We start from the raw sequence: 21,303 nt of genomic DNA, 5'->3' as shown, positions 1-21,303 counted from the left end.
AAGAAAACAAGAGGTTTTTATATCGGGTCCGATGGGGTCCAACCACTTCCGAGGATTTTGTGACGTCACGCGCATAAATCATATCCAAAGGAGTTTTTCAACCGGAAGTGTGGCAGGAATTTTAAAATGTCACTTTATAAGTTAACCCGGCCGTATTGGCATGTGTTGCAATGTTAAGATTTCATCATTGATATATAAACTATCAGACTGCGTGGTCGCTAGTAGTGGCTTTCAGTAGGCCTTTAAGGCTGTGTGTTTGTGTGTGTGAACTTGGTGCTGATTGGAATACAAGCGTTTGAGTAATTACTAGAGATGTCCGATAATGGCTTTTTTGCCGATATTCCGATATTGTCCAACTCTTAATTACCGATTCCGATTTCAACCAATACCGATATATACAGTCGTGGAATTAACACATTATTATGCCTAATTTTGTTGTGATGCCCCGCTGGATGCATTAAACAATGTAACAAGGTTTTCCAAAATAAATCAACTCAAGTTATGGGAAAAAATGCCAACATGGCACTGCCATATTTATTACTGAAGTCACAAAGTGCATACATTTTTTTAACATGCCTCAAAACAGCAGCTTGGAATTTGGGACATGCTCTCCCTGAGAGAGCATGAGGAGGTTGAGGTGTGTGGGGGGGGGGGGGGTGTATATTGTAGAGTCCCGGAAAAGTTAGTGCTGTAAGGGGTTCTGGGTATTTGTTATGTTGTGTTACGGTGCGGATGTTCTCCCGAAATGTGTTTGTCATTCTTGTTTGGTGTGGGTTCACAGTGTGGCGCATATGTGTAACAGTGTTAAAGTTGTTTATACGGACACCCTCAGTGTGACCTGTATGGCTGTTGACCAAGTATGACTTGCATTCACTTGTGTGTGTGAAAAGCAGTAGATATTATGTGATTGGGCTGGCACGCAAAGGCAGTGCCTTTAACGCACACCCCCAATATTGTTGTCTGCGTGGAAATCGGGAGAAATTCGGGAGAATGGTTGCCCCGGGAGATTTTCGGGGGGGGCACTGAAATTCGGTAGTCTCCCGGGAAAATCGGGAGGGTTGGCAAGTATGACTGGGAGACGCAACTGCTCTGTACTTCTCCCTACGTCCGTGTACCACTCCGTACAGCGGCGTTTTAAAAAGTCATAAATTTTACTTTTTGAAACCGATACCGATAATTTCCGATTAGGAGTGTCTGATAATATCGGACTGCCGATATTATCGGCCGATAAATGTTTTAAAATGTAATATCAGAAATTATCGGTATCGGTTTCAAAATTATCGGTATCGGTTTCAAAAAGTTAAATTTATGACTTTTTAAAACGCCGCTGTGTAACACGGAAGTAGGGAGAAGTACAGAGCGCCAATAAACCTTAAAAGCACTGCCTTTGCGTGCCGGCCCAATCACATAATATCTACGGCTTTTCACATGTCAACAGCCATACAGGTCACACTGAGGGTGGCCGTATAAACAACTTTAACACTGTTACAAATATGCGCCACACTGTGAACCCACACCAAACAAGAATGACAAACACATTTCAGGAGAACATCTGCACCGTAACACAACATAAACACAACAGAACAAATACCCAGAACCCCTTGCAGCAGTAACTCTTCCGGGACGCTACAATATACACCCCCTGCTACCCCCCCCCCCCCCCACCTCAACCCCGCCCACCTCAACCTCCTCATGCTCTCTCAGGGAGAGCATGTCCCAAATTCCAAGCTGCTGTTTTGAGGCATGTTAAAAAAAATAATGCACTTTGTCACTTCAATAATAAATATGGCAGTGCCATGTTGGCATTTTTTTCCATAACTTGAGTTGATTTATTTTGGAAAACCTTGTTACATTGTTTAATGCATACAGCGGGGCATCGCAACAAAATTAGGCATAATAATGTGTTAATTCCACGACTGTATATATCGGTATCGGTTGATATCAGTATCTGTAATTAAGAGTTGGACAATATCGGATATCAGCAAAAAAGCCATTATCGGACATCTCTATTTCCGATATTACATTTTACAGCATTTATCGGCCGATAATATCGGCAGTCCAATATTATCGGACATCTCTAATAATTACCATGAAAAGTCCCACAGAGTTGAGAGACAAATCATTTTTCTTAAAGCACAGGTATCAAACTTGTGGTTTGGGAGCCAGATCTGACCTGCCACATCATTTAGTGTGGCCCGTGGAAGCCTGGAAATAATGTGCGTCAATAAAGCACTTAATTCAATTTCTAAATGTATTTGTTCTTTAAATTTTGACAGAAAAAAATATTTGCTCGCATTGCATATCTTCTAAAACAGGGGCGTTCAAACTTTTTCCACTGAGCGCACATTGAAAAATATAAGCTTCCGGGGGTCATTTTGGTCATTTAAATTTTCAAAACCAATGCAATGTATAGATTTTTTTAAACATTTGGGGCTCTCTTCAAGTTTGATCCCAGGGTCTCAGGCATTATATATATATATATATATATATATATATATATATATATATATATATATATATATATATATATATATATATATATATATATATATATATATATGTATATATATATATATATTTTTATATATATATATATATATATATATATATATATGTATATATATATATATATATATATATATATATATATATATATATATATATATATATATATATATATATATATATATATATATACAATATTTTCCCCCAAAATTTTTTTGAAATGGAGTATTCCACCATAAAACATTTTTGGGTGGAAAATATTTATATAGATAGGTACATCTGAAGTTGATCGAGAGATCAAGCATAATTAGTCTTAAAAAGGTAAATAATTGATAACAATATTGATTTTGATTTAGTAATATTTTTTGAGTAATGACAATTTGAAATAAAAATCTCTGTAAAATTTTCAGGAATCCAAAAGAGCCCCACTCATAAAAGTGTTAAAAATAATAGATTTTTTTTTTTTTTTTTAAACATTCAAATCTCTATATCAACTTAAGATCTTTAACTATTATTTAATTTTTTATGTTTTGCTTGTTTGTTTAATGTATTTTTGTCATAGAAAAACAGTTTTTGTGTGGCATACACAAAATATTCAATATTTTCCCCCCCAAAAAAATTTCAATGTGGAATACTTGATGATAAATAATTGGAGCCTTAAATAGCTTAATAATTCATAACAACATTGATTTTGATTCATTATCATTTTTTGAGCAATGGCAGCTTTGTGTCTTAAGAGTCAACATAGCAACTTATTGTTACATTTCACCTGTTTGCTTTTGTATTCTATGTTTTAAAGTTTTTTTGTAATAAACCCTGTTTGGTCTTTTCAAATGATATTTTGGCATAATCGTTAGAAGTCACAAAGCCAGTGCTTTTGCTAGAATATTATAATCAACATTTAGAAGAGAGAGCAGCCCATCTTTTGGCTAGCAGGTCGTCATGGCTAATAATAGCACTAAGGAGAATCCTCTGTGTTATCTGTATTTTTTTATTTAAAAAAAAAATTATATTTATTAGAGAAATACCTGCCGGCAGATCGCCGTTTTTTATGTGTCAGCAGTTTTATGTTTGCATTTTGTTCCCTTACTGTACCGAAAATTAACCGAACCTTAAAACCAGGGTACATACCGAACTGTGATTAGAACATATCATTATACCTTTATGGTAGATATAACATACATAGATATTTTCGCCCCACAGTGTTTATTAAGCTATGTTTTTTATTACTCACTAATGTTTTGATTGTAGTGTAAATGATGTGACAAAGTAGTTTGTTTCAGGGACGACTGGCAGAGAAGATGCACAGAGATCGTGGCCATCGATGCACTGCCATTCAGGACCTTTCTGGAACAGTTTCATCCAGAGAGACTAGACCGGGAGCTCAATAAGGTATTTCTTTGTTTCATTAGTCAGAAGGTCTTCAAACTCAGAATAAGCATGGCATGTACAGTGGAAGGGAAATAACCATTACTTGCGAATGTACATAAGGCTACAGTGATAATAAAGGGTTATTCAACCTACTCCAGCAGAGGTGTCAAAGTCAAGGCCCGGGGGCCAGATGTGGCCCGCCACTTCATTTTATTTGGCCCTCGAAAGCCTGGAAATATTATGTATCAATAAAGTACTGTAACTTTTCTTACTAAATGTATTCTTTCTTTCTATTTTGGGAGAAAAAAAATACATGTACTCCATGTAATCGCAAATTATGTTAACTTAAATATTGTCTAATTATGCACAAATATATTATCAAACATTCAAACCATTTTTGAAATAGAAATACATACTAATAATAATGATTTCAAAGCAAGTTATCCATCAAATTGTGCAATGTAAAAGTAGGAATAGATTTCATGGTCAAATTTTGAAAGTTACTGTGGTTTTTACAGCATTTTTCTCTAAATGAAAAAAAACAGTACTTTTTTTTACTGTAATAAACTGTGGTGTCGTTTTGGCATTTACAGTAATACACCGTAAAATCTACAGTTGTTGATTTGCGGTAAAAAACAAAAAACAAACTGGGAGCTCAGGGGCCAAAATGTTGCTGTAAAATTGCAGTTTTTTTTATTTACAGTAAAAAACAAATGTAATTTTTACATTACAGTCTGGTATCTGAGCTGCCTTTTTTTTTTACCATAAAAACAGCAGTACTGTTTTTCAATTTACAGTAATATACACGACATTTTGAGGTGAAATTATTGCAACTTACCATTTTTTTTTTACATTTTAGTTTAAAAAAAAAAATCTACTAATAAAATGCATTAAAAAATTGTGTAATAATAGTATTCACTGTTAGAAATGGCCAAACATAACTGCGATGTGGCCCGCAGTGAAAACGACTTTGACACCTCTGTACTACAGTATGTTGACATGTTTTTTCTCAATTTGTACATTTTTTTTTTTATATTCTTCTACTTGCAGATTATGTTTTATACACTTATCTAATATCTGCTGCGGTAATTATGTTGTATGTCTGCTAAAGTGATATTAAAGCTTTCGCACACAAAAAAAAAGACAAATCTCGGTCAGTACTGTCATGCTTTTATTTTGAAGCTTACTTTGCACTAAACCGGAAATCACTGTGTCCACCTTTTAATGCTGTCCAGCTAGACAACAGTATTGTCAAGATGAAATTAAAAATGCATGTCGACATGAACGGACCAATTAATTACAAGAAACACATTTTATATTGACCATGTATGTCCTTTTTATTAGAAGAACGCGGTAGATTGGGACCTGATGAGTTGGTCGACTTAAACGGGTTCCACTGTAATATGTAGCTTTACTTAGGGATGCACAGTATTTTTTTTCAAACCAATACCAATAACGTCCTGCTTCCAAAGATCGATACCAATAATATCTATCCGTCTGTCTGTCTGTCCATCCATCACTTGCATACCAAACGTCTTCCTCTAAAACAGTGAAGGATTCCCAAATGATCGATGCCTTCTTTGTTTACATTGAGCTCGAGGATTTACAACAGGCTTACAAACAAGGCACATAGGAGAAAAGGAGTGTCAGGTTCAAACACTGATGACATCTATTAAACAAGACAAGAGGCAAAGAATTAAACAGAGACAGAATTCAATTTGGACTCAATTCAGGAGAAACGCCTGGACACACTGTACTCTTGTACAGTCTCCAGCACGCTCTCCCAAAAGATTGCATGCCTCCTTCTTTTATTTTGGACCCTCCCCGACCACATGGCCACCACTGTTTCCAAAGGACAAAGGTCGCAAAAAGTTCACAGAAAAGGCCGTAAACAATTCACAGAAAAGGTCAGTTCAAAAAGAGTTTGTAAAATAGTTAAAAAAGAAGTCCATATTGGTTAGAGTGTCCGCCCTGAGATCGGTAGGTTGGAGTTCAAATCCCAGCCGAGTCATACCAAAGACTATAAAAATGGGACCCATAACCTCCCTGCTTGGCACTCAGCATCAAGGGTTGGAGTTGGGGGTTAAATCACCAAAATGATTCCCGGGCGCGGCGCCGCTGCTGCCCACTGCTCCCCAAGGGGATGGGTCAAATGCAGAGGACAAATTTCACCACATCAAGTGTGTGTGTGACAATCCTTGGTACTTTAATCTTTAATCTTAATAAAATAGTTCAAAAAGACGTTCGTAAAATACTTCAAAAAGAGGTCGTCTGGAAATTGGGCAGATCCTGTCATCTCTCCGCTTTGAAGTCCTTGGGTTAGAACAATATCTTTCTGTTGATTACCATACATGAAAGAACACAGGAACACCTTCATCTTGCTTTCCCCCCCTACACTGTGGAGTTTTACGAGCCTTACTCTTGGTAGGTTTCAAAGACAGCTTTTGTCTTCTTGCCTGGAACTCATTTCAACACAAAGTTTTTTGTGATAACTTACAATTATTCTAACAAGGAGTGTTCGAATTGCTCACCCTAACCGACTTACAGCACCATACGGGTAATCTCGCCTCATTTGGGCTATTTTCTAACGTCATCAGATTCATCGGTGTGACGTCAACATTTCTTAGACTGAGACAAACTTTATTGATCGACAAGGGAAATTGGTCTTTTTGTATATTTATATGTATTTATCATGCATCCCTAGCTTTATTGTCAATATTTTTTTCTTGATAATCTTAGTAGATAGTTGCCATCATAGATATCAAAGTATTTCATGCATGTAATACAAACCGATATGTGTAATGAATAGTAACTAACGCATGTTTAAAAACAACACTAGCTGTCTCTCGGTGAATGCAGCAGTCTTCCCAGGTATAGAGCTCCATTTGTAATAGGAAATGGAGATGTTGAAGTTATCAAGTCTGCTGTCAGAGGGCTTGGAGGTGTTTGACAGCTCTGACAAGCATTTGAGGAATGCGCCCAACATGAAGATCAATCTCGTTTGGAATATCGTGCAGAATACCGTGCGGATACATGCCACTTTCTGCCCTTCCGGTGCAGGGATTTATGACCGGCCAAATGGGGCGGTGGTCCATTCTGTGTATTTGTTTCAAAAGTCCAGTATGAAAATGAAAGTGCCGAGGTCAGCGCGCTATTAGGTACGGGTACTTCGGGTGCTGTCATCCGCGGCTGTGGAAGGTTGATATATGATCTAAATATATGTATAAGCCACGTCAAGCACCACAGACTAACCTGTATGTGCTCAAGCGTTGAATGACTTGTCAAGCGCAGGCCTCCAGGCAAATAGAATTACTTTGTTGCATTCTTTATTCCGTTTACTATGGATCGTGCGGAAATGTAATGTGATGTTCTCATGAGGCCTACGAATGACCTGAAGCAAGACTGGAGCTTTGCTCGAGCCAACTTGTGCAAAAAGACAGCCCAGCGCTTAACTTTTCATCAGATTTTCTTCTACAGTCTCTTGAAGGCGACAGCGCCCGATTAGATTACCGGTGTCACTATTCCATTTGAGGGCTAGTTCACATTAGAATTTGGTAAGAATTTTTACTAAAAACAATGCACAAGCATATGCTATTTAGTCGGAAACTGATATGTATTCCTATTTATGAAAATAATACAGTAGTACGTAAAACCAGTTACCACGCCACTTCAACTTAAAGATAGCTCAGTAGTACCTCAACTTTTTAGCTTAATTGGTTCTGTGAGGGAGCTCCTAACCCAAAACACTTATATCTCAAATCAATTAAAATTAATTTAACCTGTGTTTGCCCCCCCAAAACGGCACCATTCTGAATGATGCCCTTTTAATAAGAAAAACTAACTTTTAGATTAGAAATATTGTTTAAAAACAACACAATAGAATGTACTAATGACGACTGCAGTAGTCTTTTGAAGTAATGTAATAATGTACAGCATTCGGGGTTACCCCTATATTTGTGGTGGGGTCGTGGTGAATATGACATCATCATTAATTTGCATAATCAGTGATGATGCATGCATTTTCTTTTAAAAGGCTAAAAATGTACATACATTTAAAAACAAATATGTGTCATTTGTAATTAGTAATAACATACATCTTACTTGTTTGTTCTATTTTTCAATTATTGCTGCTTATTGTACAAAACCCAAAACCAGTGAAGTTGGCACATTGTGTAAATGGTAAATAAAAACAGAATACCGTATTTTTCGGAGTATAAGTCGCACCGGCCGAAAATGCTTAATAAAGAAGGGGAAAAACATATGTAAGTCGCACTGGAGTATAAGCCGCATTTTTTGGGGAAATTTATTTGATAAAACCCAACACCAAGAATAGACATTTGAAAGGCAATTTAAAATAAAGAATAGTGAACAACAGGCTGAGTAAGTGTACGTTATATGAGGCATAAATAACCAACTCGGAACGTGCCTGGTATGTTAACGTAACATATTATGGTAAGAGTCATTCAAATAACTATAACATATAGAACATGCTATACGTTTACCAAACAATCTGTCACTCCTAATCGCTAAATCCCATTAAATCTTATACGTCTAGTCTCTTACGTGAATGAGCTAAATAATATTATTTGATATTTTACGCTAATGTGTTAATAATTTCACACATAAGTCGCTCCTGAGTATAAGTCGCACCCCCGGCCAAACTATGAAAAAAACTGTGACTTTTAGTCCGAAAAATACGGTACAATGATTTGCAAATCCTTTTCAACTTATATTCAATTGAATAGACTGCAAAGACAAGATATTTAATGTTCCGAACTGAGAAACGTTGTTACCCACCTGTTCCCAATTAGCCTGTTCACCTGTGGGATGTTCCAAATAAGTGTTTGATGAGCATTCCGCAACTTTCTCAGTCTTTTTTGCCACTCGTGCCAGCTTTTTTGAAACATGTTGCAGGCCTCAAATTCCAAATGAGCGAATATTTGTAAAAAATAACAAAGTTCGAACATTAAATATCTTGTCTTTGCAGTCTATTCAATTGAATATAAGTTGAAAAGGATTTGCAAATCATTGTATTCTGTTTTTATTTACGATTTACACAACGTGCCAACTTCACTGGTTTTTGGTTCTGAAGTTTAAGCGTGTTTGTCAAGTGTTAATTCAGGCGCATCTCATAACAGATAAATACATTATTGGAATTTCATATGACCATTGGTGGAAAATACAGAATTGAGGCTGAAAACAACATATTTCAGTGTCAGGTTATTTTTTTTTTTTTTTAAATCCAATCCAATCCAATCCACTTTATTTATATAGCACATTTACACAACAAGAATGTTTCCAAAGTGCTGCACAGCCATGTTAAAAACGATATTAAAAATAATATTAAAAACAATATTATGCTACACCAATAACTGAATAAAAACAAAGAATAAATGAATAGAAAACCAATACAGAGACAATATAAAAAATAAATATGATTAAAAACAATTTTAAAGGGTAAAACCAATTAAAACCGTAAAATAGACATCAAAATTTATAACCCTAACCCTAGCCACACAGGACAACAGAGGACAGAAGACCACACAACTCACGTAGTGTTAAAAGCCAAAGAATAAAAGTGGGTCTTAAGACGAGACTTAAAACACTCCACTGTGGGAGCAGTTTGAACATGGAGGGGCAGAGTGTTCCAGAGTTTAGGGCCGACCACAGAGAAGGCCCTGTCTCCCCTGGTTTTAAGTCTTGTCCTGGGCACCACGAGCTGGAGCTGGCTCTCGGACCTCAGAGCGCGCGCAGGAGTGTAAATTTGGATGAGGTCCGAGATATACTGAGGTGCCAGTCCATGTAAAGCTTTAAAAACAAACAGCAAGGATTTAAAATCAATTCTAAAATGAAATACTTTGCTCTGCAGTGTTTCTGGCAGGACTGCAATCTATCTGTGGCGCTGGTTAGCTAACAAGTAGAGAAGTGGAATGCACAATGTCATTGTCTAATTCTCATAGTTTTCCATGGATGTATAACTACGGACGAAAAACAAGAGTCCTTTGTGGAGTATGTTGAGACAATTTGTACAAAAATGTTCGTGACAGATGTTTTTTTACGTCCACTCCTTGTCTCTAACGCAGGCTTACTGTGGCTTTGCCCGCCCGGGCCAACCCAGCGACAACCTGGCAGCGGTGGCGACAGGAAACTGGGGCTGCGGGGTTTTTGGAGGCGACACGCGTCTTAAAGGCAAGTAATGTCGTGCCGCCGCCACGCTCCGGTCCAAAGCAATAGCCGCGTCTCCCTGGATAGATAGAACACAATAAATGTCGAAAACAAGAGGCTCCAGCACTCCAGTGTATTCATTTGTCTCGCGGGAATACATTCATTTACTTATGGCCTATTCGTCGCCTTCCTCCTATTGATCAAGTGACAGAGCTAATACGGTTCATTAATAGTGAAATTGATCGCCCGCACTAGTCCATCCATCTGCCACTTGCTCTCCTGCCTGAGTCGTGCACCACTGTCTCTGTGCAGGGGAGCTTCGGCTGAGTGGGTGCTGGAAGTTGGCCCAATCACCAACTGTCTGCTGAATGATATGCCTGCAGGGAAAATCTTTGTAATTCTCATGTTTCCCCATGGATCTACCGTACTCTCTTAAAGTACGTATTCTAATTGGCTAATGATTAAGTGCACCAGGCACAATGTTGATTCAGTCTCGCACTTAGCAGCAGTTAATTGGGTACGTAATGTTTATAATAACCCTCGGTTTGGACTGTCCTTGTTAGATTTACGTTTATTTTTGCAATTGCAGTTTGCAATGCTGCTAGTGCTGCATTTCACATCTAAAGCCACCACAATCCACACATCCATGGTACTGGTTGACGTTTGAGTTGTTTTAGTTTCAAAGCAATTGTCCCAATTTGCTCGCATCTAGTGACTCATTCAGATCTAAAGGGACGCAGTACTAACAATCTATTTATTCCTTCATATAATCATAGTGGTTAGAGCAGTGGTTCTTAAAGGCCTACTGAAAGCCACTACTACCGACCACGCAGTCTGATAGTTTGTATATCAATGATGAAATCTTAACATTGCAACACATGCCAATACGGCCGGGTTAACTTATAAAGTGCAATATTAAATTTCCCGCTAAACTTCCGGTTGGAAACGCCTTTGGATGATGACGTATGCGCGTGACGTAGCCAGTGAAACAGGAGTATCGGTAGCCCATTGAAGCCAATACAAAATAGCTCTGTTTTCATTTCATAATTCCACAGTATTCTGGACATCTGTGTTGGTGAATCTGTTGCTATTTGTTCATTGCATTATGGAGAAAGAAGCTGAGCAAGCAAAGAAGAAAGTTGTCGGTGCGAAGCGGAGTATTTTGCGAGGGAAGTCAGCAACACAACACAGCCGGTGTTTCATTGTTTACATTCCCGAAAGATGCAGTCAAGATCGAAGAACTCGGACAACAGAGACTCTTACCAGGAGGACTTTGACTTCGATACACAGACGCCTGTAGAGAACTGGGACAACACAGACTCTTACCAGGATTACTTTGATTTGGATAGACAGACGCAGACGTGCTACCGTGAGTATGCAGCTGCGCTTCCAAACATTTGATCGCTTGCCCGTACGTGCGTGTCACGTACGTAACTTTGGGTAAATATATAAGCTTTATGAACCTTGGGTTAGGTGAATGGTCCTTTGGGCTGAGTGATTGTGTGTGTTGTGCAGGTGTTTGAATTGTATTGGCGGGTTATATGGACGGGAGCTAGGAGCTAGCATAACAAACACTTAGGTGTTTGTTATGCAGGATTAATTTGTGGCATATTAAATATAAGCCTGGTTGTGTTGTGGCTAATAGAGTATATATATGTCTTGTGTTTATTTACTGTTTTAGTCATTCCCAGCTGAATATCAGGTACCACCCGCCTCTCACAGCATCTTCCCTATCTGAATCGCTTCCACTCCCCACTAGTCCTTCACTTGCACTTTCCTCATCCACAAATCTTTCATCCTCGCTCAAATTAATGGGGAAATCGTCGCTTTCTCGGTCCGAATCGCTCTCACTTCTGGCCGCCATCACTGTAAACAATAGGGAACTTTGCGGAAATGTTCAACTGACTACGTCACGCTACTTCCGGTAGGGGCAAGGCTTTTTTTTGTCAGATACCAAAAGTTGCGATCTTTATCGTCGTCGTTCTCTACTAAATCCTTTCAGCAAAAATATGGCAATATCGCGAAATGATCAAGTATGACACATAGAATAGATCTGCTATCCCCATTTAGATAAAACAATTTCATTTCAGTAGGCCTTTAACCTGGGTTCGATCGAACCCTAGGGGTTCGGTGAGTCGGGCTCAGGGGCTCGGAGGAGGTCAAAACCCACCCGACTCATCGTGTAAATAAAAACGTCTCCCTATCGGCGTATTACGGATACGGCAACAGCAGAAGTCAGACTGATTTGCAGGTGTGTAATTTGTTGTGAGTTTATGCACTGTGTTGGGTTTGTTGTTTGAACAAGGTGATGTTCATACACGGTTCATTTTATGCACCAGTAAAAAAAACATGGTAACACTTTAGTATGGGGAACATATTCACCATTAATTAGTTGCTTATTAACATGCAAATTAGTAACATATTGGCTCTTAACTAGTCATTATTAAGTACTTATTAATGCCTTATTCGGCATGGTCTTATTATAACCCGAACCCTAACCAAATAACTCTAAATTAAGTATTTATTACTTATATTATGTTCCCCTAGTGTCCAAAAAACTCTAAATTAAGTCTTTGTTACTTAAAATATGTTCCCCATACTAAAGTGTTACCAAAAACTTATAATAACTTTATCTTGAATTTGAAAAAAAAGGAGGGTTCGGTGAATGCACATATGAAACTGGTGGGGTTCGGTACCTCCAACAAGGTTAAGAACCACCGGGTTAGAGTGTCCGCCCTGAGATCGGTAGGCCGTGAGTTCAAACCCCGGCCGAGTCATACCAAAGACTATAAAAATGGGACCCATTACCTCTATGCTTGGCACTCAGCATCAAGGGTTGGATTTGGGGGTTAAATCACCAAAAATGATTACTGGGCGCGGCCACCGCTGCTGCTCACTGCTCCCCTCACCTCCCAGGGGGTGATCAAGGGTGATGGGTCAAATGCAGAGAATAATTTCGCTACACCAAGTGTGTGTGTGACAATCATGGGTACTTTAACTTATTAGTATTGGAAGCAGAATATAAAGCTACAATAGTCCAGCAATATGTTTTATTCAAAGTATTTTTCATCACCATCAACGGAGTATGTTTTCTTATTTCATTACCACACATGCCCTAAACCAGTGTTTCTTAACCATATACGTTGTTGGGTCACCAAGAAATATCTGTTTCTCAGCTGTGGTCCGAATGGGTTGCAGCACTTGTGGCAGTGATGACAATAGCTAACAAACAGAAGAAGTCTGGAGCTGAAGTCATAGAGAAGTTTCTTAAGCGCAAAAATTATGACTCGAGTGGTGAAGCTGTATTTTCATTTGCGCTTAAGTTTTGTTTTAAGTTAATTTAAGAAACACATATATTATTATTTACTATTAATTCAGTTCGAATTTATTTTAGCCCTGCATAATATTTTTCGGAGTCCCTTCTTTTGCAGTGTATTTGATTAGATTTTATTTTTGTAATCAGCCCGATTTAAGCCTTGATCTTTGTGATTAACGCATGCTTCCATATCATTTGACAATGTTTATCCTGTGTGTGTGTGTGTGTGTGTGTGTGTGTGTGTGTGTGTGTGTGTGTGTGTGTGTGTGTGTGTGTGTGTGTGTGTGTGTGTGTGTGTGTGTGTGTGTGTGTGTGTGTGTGTGTGTGTGTGTGTGTGTGTGTGTATATGTATATATATGTGTATACATATGTGTATGTAACTATGTATATACTGTATATGTGTGTATATATATATATATATATATATGTATATATATGTGTGTATATATGTGTATGCATATAAATGTGTATGTGTGTGTATATACACTACCGTTCAAAAGTTTGGGGTCACATTGAAATGTCCTTATTTTTGAAGGAAAATAACTGTACTTTTCAATGAAGATAACTTTAAACTAGTCTTCACTTTAAAGAAATACACTCTATACATTGCTAATGTGGTAAATGACTATCCTAGCTGCAAATGTCTGGTTTTTGGTGCAATATCTACATAGGTGTATAGAGGCCCATTTCCAGCAACTATCACTCCAGTGTTCTAATGGTACAATGTGTTTGCTCATTGGCTCAGAAGGCTAATTGATGATTAGAAAACCCTTGTGCAATCATGTTCACACATCTGAAAACAGTTTAGCTCGTTACAGAAGCTACAAAACTGACCTTCCTTTGAGCAGATTGAGTTTCTGGAGCATCACATTTGTGGGGTCAATTAAACGCTCAAAATGGCCAGAAAAAGAGAACTTTCATCTGAAACTCGACAGTCTATTCTTGTTCTTAGAAATGAAGGCTATTCCGCAAAATTGTTTGGGTGACCCCAAACTTTTGAACGGTAGTGTATATACACTGTATTAACACTGAATTAGCAATCTTACTCTTGATTTTATTCGTATTCATTAAATATATCTTGTGTAAAGATATAAATATAAAGATCCAAAGAGGTTCATTAGGTCTTCAAAAAATGATGCGATTTTGTTAATCTTATAGTCAGACCTGTGTTTATTTCGGTACATGACGTTTTCGGCCACAACTGTTGCCTTCCTCAGAGGTTGTCACGTGATGTTACGTGACATATTATTATTTTATATTTTATGTTTCTTAAATAAACTGTCTAGATGAAAATACAGCTTCCCCACTTCAGTCATAATTTTTGCGCTTCTGAAACCTCTCTATGACTTTAGCTCCAGACTTCTTCTGTTTGTTCGCTACTGTCATTACTGCCACAGGTAGTGGAAAAGTGTCTAACAACTGAGTACTGCTGCAGCCCATACGGACCCGAGCCGTGGAATCTGATATTTTTTTTGCAGAACTCTAGAGGGTGCTCGCGGCCCAACAATGGACATTTCTGTTTGTTATATATGAGACACATACAGTAAATACTCAGTTCTTAAACACAACCACTAACTTGTAAAAAGTACTACAACTTGTTTGATGATGACGATGATTATCAGCTGTGCTGTACAACACCTCAGATGTGTTGTGTTAGGTTCGTTTAGCAATTATGCTTGAAAACGCTTAATTTAGGCCAAAAGTATGTAACATTTCCCTAAATATGCATATTTTGGACTAACAGTAGACCGTAGAAACCGTGAAATTATTTTTTTAATGAATGTGTTTTAAAGAACTGCAATAGAGTGAGTTGGAAGTGCAAAGTGGCAAGAGATGACTGTATATTTCAATAAAGATCAACACATTTTGTTTTTAGAAAAAAACTATACCAGTTACTTTATCCACTACTTGTTAAAATGTATTTGTTTAGCCACAGCTATGTTGCTATCAGATACATTTGTGCTTCTATGGTTATCGCACTTTACCCTTTTTAATAGGCATAACAAAAAAAGCAAATTGACTAAAAGTCTTGCTGTATGTCACTAATGACATTGCCTGTGAGTGTATTTCCAGTCTGTTGAAATATTCACACCTCAGTGGGGGGTTAGACCTATTCCCCAGTTTGCCTCACTTCCCATTGCAGCTTTTTGTTTTTAGTAATCACATATTCCAGGTTGTTACATACGGAACTTTTGCTCGTGATAACTAAGACAAGGAAACGTATTTATAGGTGATGCAGGTTGTGGAAAAACATTCTCCTTGCCGAGTGTTAATGGCCACTTTCTTCTTTCTCCTCTGCTCTCCAGCTCTGCTCCAGATGCTGGCAGCTGCCGAGGCGGGACGGGATGTGGCTTATTTCACCTTCGGAGACAGCCAGCTCATGACAGATGTCCACGACATGCACTCCTTGCTCACTCTGAGGAACATCAGTGTCGGTGAGGAGCTCGCCACTGTCCCACCTGCTTCCTGTTTATGTCTCACTTGTGATTTTTTTCCTGCTCACCTAATGATGGCTGAATTGGAAAAAGCATAAAACTATAGTCATGTGAAAAAATGAGGACACCCGATGAGTACCCCTACTATGTTATCTGTGCTGTTACTTTCCCAACAGATAAACCATACGGTGGTGCAGTTTTTAAACCCTGTTAGCCGGAGTCACCTGGAATTTCTAATTTCTTGCAAACACCATGAAATTTGGTATGCACCATAAGGGAACTTAGGAGCACATTGAGCAGGATTGCTTGAAAAAAACTAGAGATGTCCGATAATATCGATATATGCGTTAAAATGTAATATCGGAAATTATCGGTATCGGTTTTTTTTTTATCGGTATCGTTTTTGTTTTTTTTGTTTGTTTGTTTTTTAAATTAAATCAACATAAAAAACACAAGATACACTTACAATTAGTGCACCAACCCAAAAAACCTCCCTCCCCCATTTACACTCATTCACACAAAAGGGTTGTTTCTTTCTGTTATTAATATTCTGGTTCCTACATTATTTATCAATAGAGTGTCCGCCCTGAGATCGGTAGGTTGGAGTTCAAATCCCAGCCGAGTCATACCAAAGACTATAAAAATGGGACCCATAACCCCCCTCATTGGTACTTTAATCTATATATCAATACAGTCTGCAAGGGATACAGTCCGTAAGCACACATGATTGTGCGTGCTGCTGGTCCACTAATAGTACTAACCTTTAACAGTTAATTTTACTAATTTTCATTAATTACTAGTTTCTATGTAACTATTTTTATATTGTTTTACTTTCTTTTTTATTCAAGAAAATGTTTTTAATTTATTTATCTTATTTTACTAATTTTTAAAAAAAGTACCTTATCTTCACCATACCTGGTTGTCCAAATTAGGCATAACAATGTGTTAATTCCACGACTGCATATATCGGTTGATATCGGTATCGGTTGATATCGGTATCGGTAATTAAAGAGTTGGACAATATCGGATATCGGCAAAAAGCCATTATCGGACATCCCTAAAAAAAAAACGCATTTTTGACTCATAAAGTAACTGTTCATAAACTAGCGTTCACACATCCAGTTTAGATGGCAGTTTGGCAATTCGCCATGCTCTGCCAAAGGCCCTTTTAACACTACAGGCGTATTCAACTGGTGGTCCGCGGGCCAAATCCGGCCCGCCAAAGCTTTTAATTTTGCCCGTCGTTCGTGCCTGGCGTTCTTATCACCCCACTCTTAGGGAATACACTTATTTTTTACCCAGTTCACCACTCATTCTCTCGCATTGACTACTTTTTAACAAGTAGCTCAATTTTATCTGAAATCTCAAACATTCACATCCACCCTATCATCATCAGTGACCATGCATGTCTCACTCTCCCTCACTAACTCCGCGTTGGAGTCTGCGCGTCTCCCTCGTCGAAAAAGACCTCAACGGCGGAGTGGGCGGATGATGGTTGCATAGAAGCTCCACAACGGTCACAAAGGCGGAAGAAGGCTGCAGCAAAGATGGGCCCCCAATTGTCTTGGTCTCCATGCCATTGGACCCTGGCCTTCTCTTTGCCAAGGACAGTGTGGTGGCTGTCTGTGCGCTTGTCTCCCCACTTTAAAAGATTTCACGCACAGGCGTTCTCCTTAAGGCAATCCCACGAACAGGAGGACAATCATACTCGTTTCGAGTGATCGCCGACGACTAACAAAACTATCACTGCACCTATAAAACAATGGAGACTTATTACATTATTACTAAAGGACCCAGACTTCCTAAATTATTTTGAGAAAGAATAAACAGATTTTTTAGATTTTAATGATCAACCAGAAATCACGGCGTGCGTTCTCTGGGAGACCGCGAAAGTAGTTATGCGAGGAAAAATTATTTCTTATTGATCATACAAGGGAAAAAAAGGAACGTTTATTAGAGCAGGAACTTGAAAATGAAATAAAAATATTAGAAATAGCTTATGCTAACTCACAAAACGAACACATTCTGAACAAATTGAGAAAACTCAAATTAGATTTCATCCATCCAACCATTTTCTACCGCTTGTCCCTTTTGGGGTCGCGGGGGGTGCTGGAGCCTATCTCAGCTGCATTCGGGCGGAAGGCGGGGTACACCCTGGACAAGTCGCTACCTCATCACCGGGCCAACACAGATAGACAGACAACATTCACACTCACATTCACACACTAGGGCCAATTTAGTGTTGCCAATCAACTAGAGATGTCGATAAATGCTTTAAAAATTTAATATCGGAAATTATCGGTATCGGTTTTTTATTATCAGTATCGTTTTTGTTTTTTTTTAGGTTTTTGTTTTTTTATTAAATCAACATAAAAAACACAAGATACACTTACAATTAGTGCACCAACCCAAAAACCCCCCCTCCCCCCATTTACACTCATTCACACAAAAGGGTTGTTTCTTTCTGTTATTAATATTCTGCTTCCTACATTATATATCAATATATATCAATACAGTCTGCAAGGGATACAGTCCGTAAGCACACATGATTGTGCGTGCTGCTGGTCCACTAATAGAACTAACCTTTAACAGTTAATTTTACTCATTTTCATTAATTACTAGTTTCTATGTAACTGTTTTTATATTGTTGTACTTTCTTTTTTATTCAAGAATTTTTTTTTAATTTATTTATCTTATTTTACTATTTTTTTTAAAAAGTACCTTATCTTCACCATACCTGGTTGTCCAAATTAGGCATAATAATGTGTTAATTCCACGACTGTATATATCGGTTGATATCGGTATCGGTTGATATCGGTATCGGTAATTAAAGAGTTGGACAATATCGGCATATCGGATATCGGCAAAAAGCCATTATCGGACATCCCTACTTAAAATACATTGGAAAGTCAGCGCCCTCTAGGCATCGGTGTAAATGTTGCAAACAGCCCCTTTAAGTAAGGCTCCACGTTTCCAAAAATGCGTTAGCTTGATGCTAATATACATTGGCTACTGATTAGCATTAGCGATTTTACATGGCGACTTCAACACCTCCAAATTTGTGTATGAAAACAACAACAACTAAGATGCATGTTACAATCAAACAGCTGGTGTATAATAAGTGCAATACTTACAGTATTAACACTTTTTAGGACGCAACAAAAAACAACAAAGTATACCTTACTGCCATCGAACGTCTTGTAATTGTCTATAATTGCAACTTATTGTCATAACTGCAAATGAGACTCAGAAATTTGATAATGAAACAAGATATTACAAATGGACAGCAGATGTCATAATCAGCTCATTTTTAAATGCTGCAATAAAACAATCAATTTTATAATTAAAAAAAGTATGTATATTTATAAACACACACACAAAAGTACAAAAAAATTGGTACCGGTATCGATATTTATCTTATTTTATTATTATTTTTAAAAAGGACCTTATCTTCACCATACCTGGTTGTCCAAATTAGGCATAATAATGTGTTAATTCCACGACTGTATATATCGGTATCGGTTGATATCGGTATCGGTAATTAAGAGTTGGACAATATCGGAATATCGGATATCGGCAAAAAGCCATTATCGGACATCCCTACAATCAACCTATCCCCAGGTGCATGTTTTTGGAGGTGGGAGGAAGCCGGAGTACCCGGAGGGAACCCACGCAGTCACGGGGAGAACATGCAAACTCCACATAGAAAGATCCCGAGCCCGATTTAAGAGAAATAATTGATAAGAAAAGTAAATTCCTGCTCCAGAGGTTACGCTTAGAACATTTTTAACATGACAATAAACCAATCAAATATTTGGCTAACTAACCAGGTGGTGATCGGTAGAAAGCTCCGCCCCTCTCTTCACCTGAGTGTCCAAAACATGCTTGATCCAAAAATGTAACTGTTACTACCTAAATTTCATTTTTTTTTGTTTCTTTCAGTGTTTCTTAAAGCCAGAACATTGCTGTTATCTGTATTTTTTCCAGAAAATTAAACAACTGAATGAACATATTTTAAGACTGGTGATTACGTATTTTTTTAGAGTTTAGTATGGGAGTACGGAGCTAAACTCCTCACTCATGGTGCTTAAAATCGATATGTTTAGCCCTGGAGCAAAAAGTTTCGGCACCCCTGACCAGAATTATTTGTCTTGACATTCGCGTGCAATACTGTTCCACGCCAGTCCTATAGGTGGCAGTAATGTGCATTTCACCATGATTCAAGTTGAGTGTAACATAAAAACAAGACTTATTTATCTACACCTGTTTGTATGTGTCACTTGTCTTATTTTCTCTCTCTCTTATCCCCAGGCGAGGTGTATGAGCTCCTGGTGGAGTACTACAGCGCCGTGTGCAAGCGCTGCAACGGTCGGCGTCCTGACGTCAGCCTTTACGCGTTCATCTACCAGCAGGTCAGCTCCTCGCCCTCTTCGCCCGGCGACTCCAACGGAGGCCGCCGCCAGACAAACCGTCCCCACAGACAGCCTTTAATGTCAGTTGACCCGTGAGTCACCGTACCTTTTGGAGGACTGAAACACACACCAATTCTCCCTTTGCCTTTAGAACATGTTCTGTTAACGATGGTAGCAAATGGAACCGCAGCAGGTGATTAGTGTGACGGCGCGGTGTTTATTCTGCTGCGGCTGCTAATTTGCCAAGGGATTGAGCTTCAATACGACCATTGTGATTTTTAATGGTGAAGCAAAGGTTGCCATCCGTCTTGTCATTTTGCTTCTTTTTTTTTTTTTTTTGCACCCACACAAATCCAGCCTTAATTGAATTGGCTGTCAGAAATCAAGTTAGAGGCTAACTAAGACCGCCATTGGAAAGCTTCTCAGGAAAAAAAAATCAGCTTTACAGAAAAATGTTTATGTATTCTGTACAGTAGTTCTTGATTGGATATTCATTTGTAGCAACAAAGAAGCATCATTTTTGTAGCGTTTGTATTTAATTGTGACACATTTCTTGCAGTTGGAAATAAATGACAGCTCTTCTTGTCCTGGCAATGTGGCTTCCTCGCCCCATCTATTACTTCCCCCGTTTAATAAGGTCATACCCTCTTATATAAACTGTACATGACGCCTCATTAAGTCAAGGCGCAGCCAGTCAAAGGTAAGAGAAACGGGAAAAGATGTGTCTTTATTTGCATCTTGATGACTCTCGCTTTGAGGTAAGTTTGCTTTTCACATATTTGTTTTAAGAGCACGACACAAATATTTTAGATTTGTTTGTGTAATGTTTCAGGACAGTCACGGCTTTAGGGTCCTGGGATGAAGGTCAGTGCAGATTTATAACACAGCCGCGTTACGAAGAAAAACCAAGGCCACATTGTTGCATCATCAACAAGAGAGCGGCTATCAATCATTCAGGTTAGTGTGGATGACTCATTCTTGTTTCCCTTTGTAACAGGGTTGCCGCGCCTCATTTAAATGCATTAGGAGTCATTAAATGGATTTTGCAAACTTTAAATGGCATTAATAAACATTAATTACAATTTCCAGAGGCATTAAA

The 21,303-nt window shown here is 38.3% G+C and overlaps 1 protein-coding gene across 1 annotated transcript in view; it reads left to right on the top strand.

Moving 5' to 3' along the window:
- LOC133654932 (poly(ADP-ribose) glycohydrolase-like) overlaps positions 1-20,790 on the top strand; it is a 58,457-nt gene extending 37,667 nt beyond the window's left edge. Inside the window, exons 13-16 of the mRNA XM_062054808.1 lie at positions 3,789-3,897; positions 9,960-10,065; positions 15,664-15,792; positions 20,104-20,790. Coding sequence (XP_061910792.1) covers positions 3,789-3,897; positions 9,960-10,065; positions 15,664-15,792; positions 20,104-20,300 — 541 coding nt within the window. The 3' untranslated portion in view covers positions 20,301-20,790. The remainder of the gene's footprint in view (positions 1-3,788; positions 3,898-9,959; positions 10,066-15,663; positions 15,793-20,103) is intronic.
- The last annotated feature ends 513 nt before the right edge of the window (positions 20,791-21,303 follow it).

This window comes from Entelurus aequoreus, linkage group LG08, assembly GCF_033978785.1.
Source record: "Entelurus aequoreus isolate RoL-2023_Sb linkage group LG08, RoL_Eaeq_v1.1, whole genome shotgun sequence".
In the NCBI taxonomy this organism is placed as follows: Eukaryota; Metazoa; Chordata; class Actinopteri; order Syngnathiformes; family Syngnathidae; genus Entelurus; species Entelurus aequoreus.
Note: the sequence above shows the minus strand (reverse complement) of the source record. Positions and strands in the feature narration are given on the sequence as shown.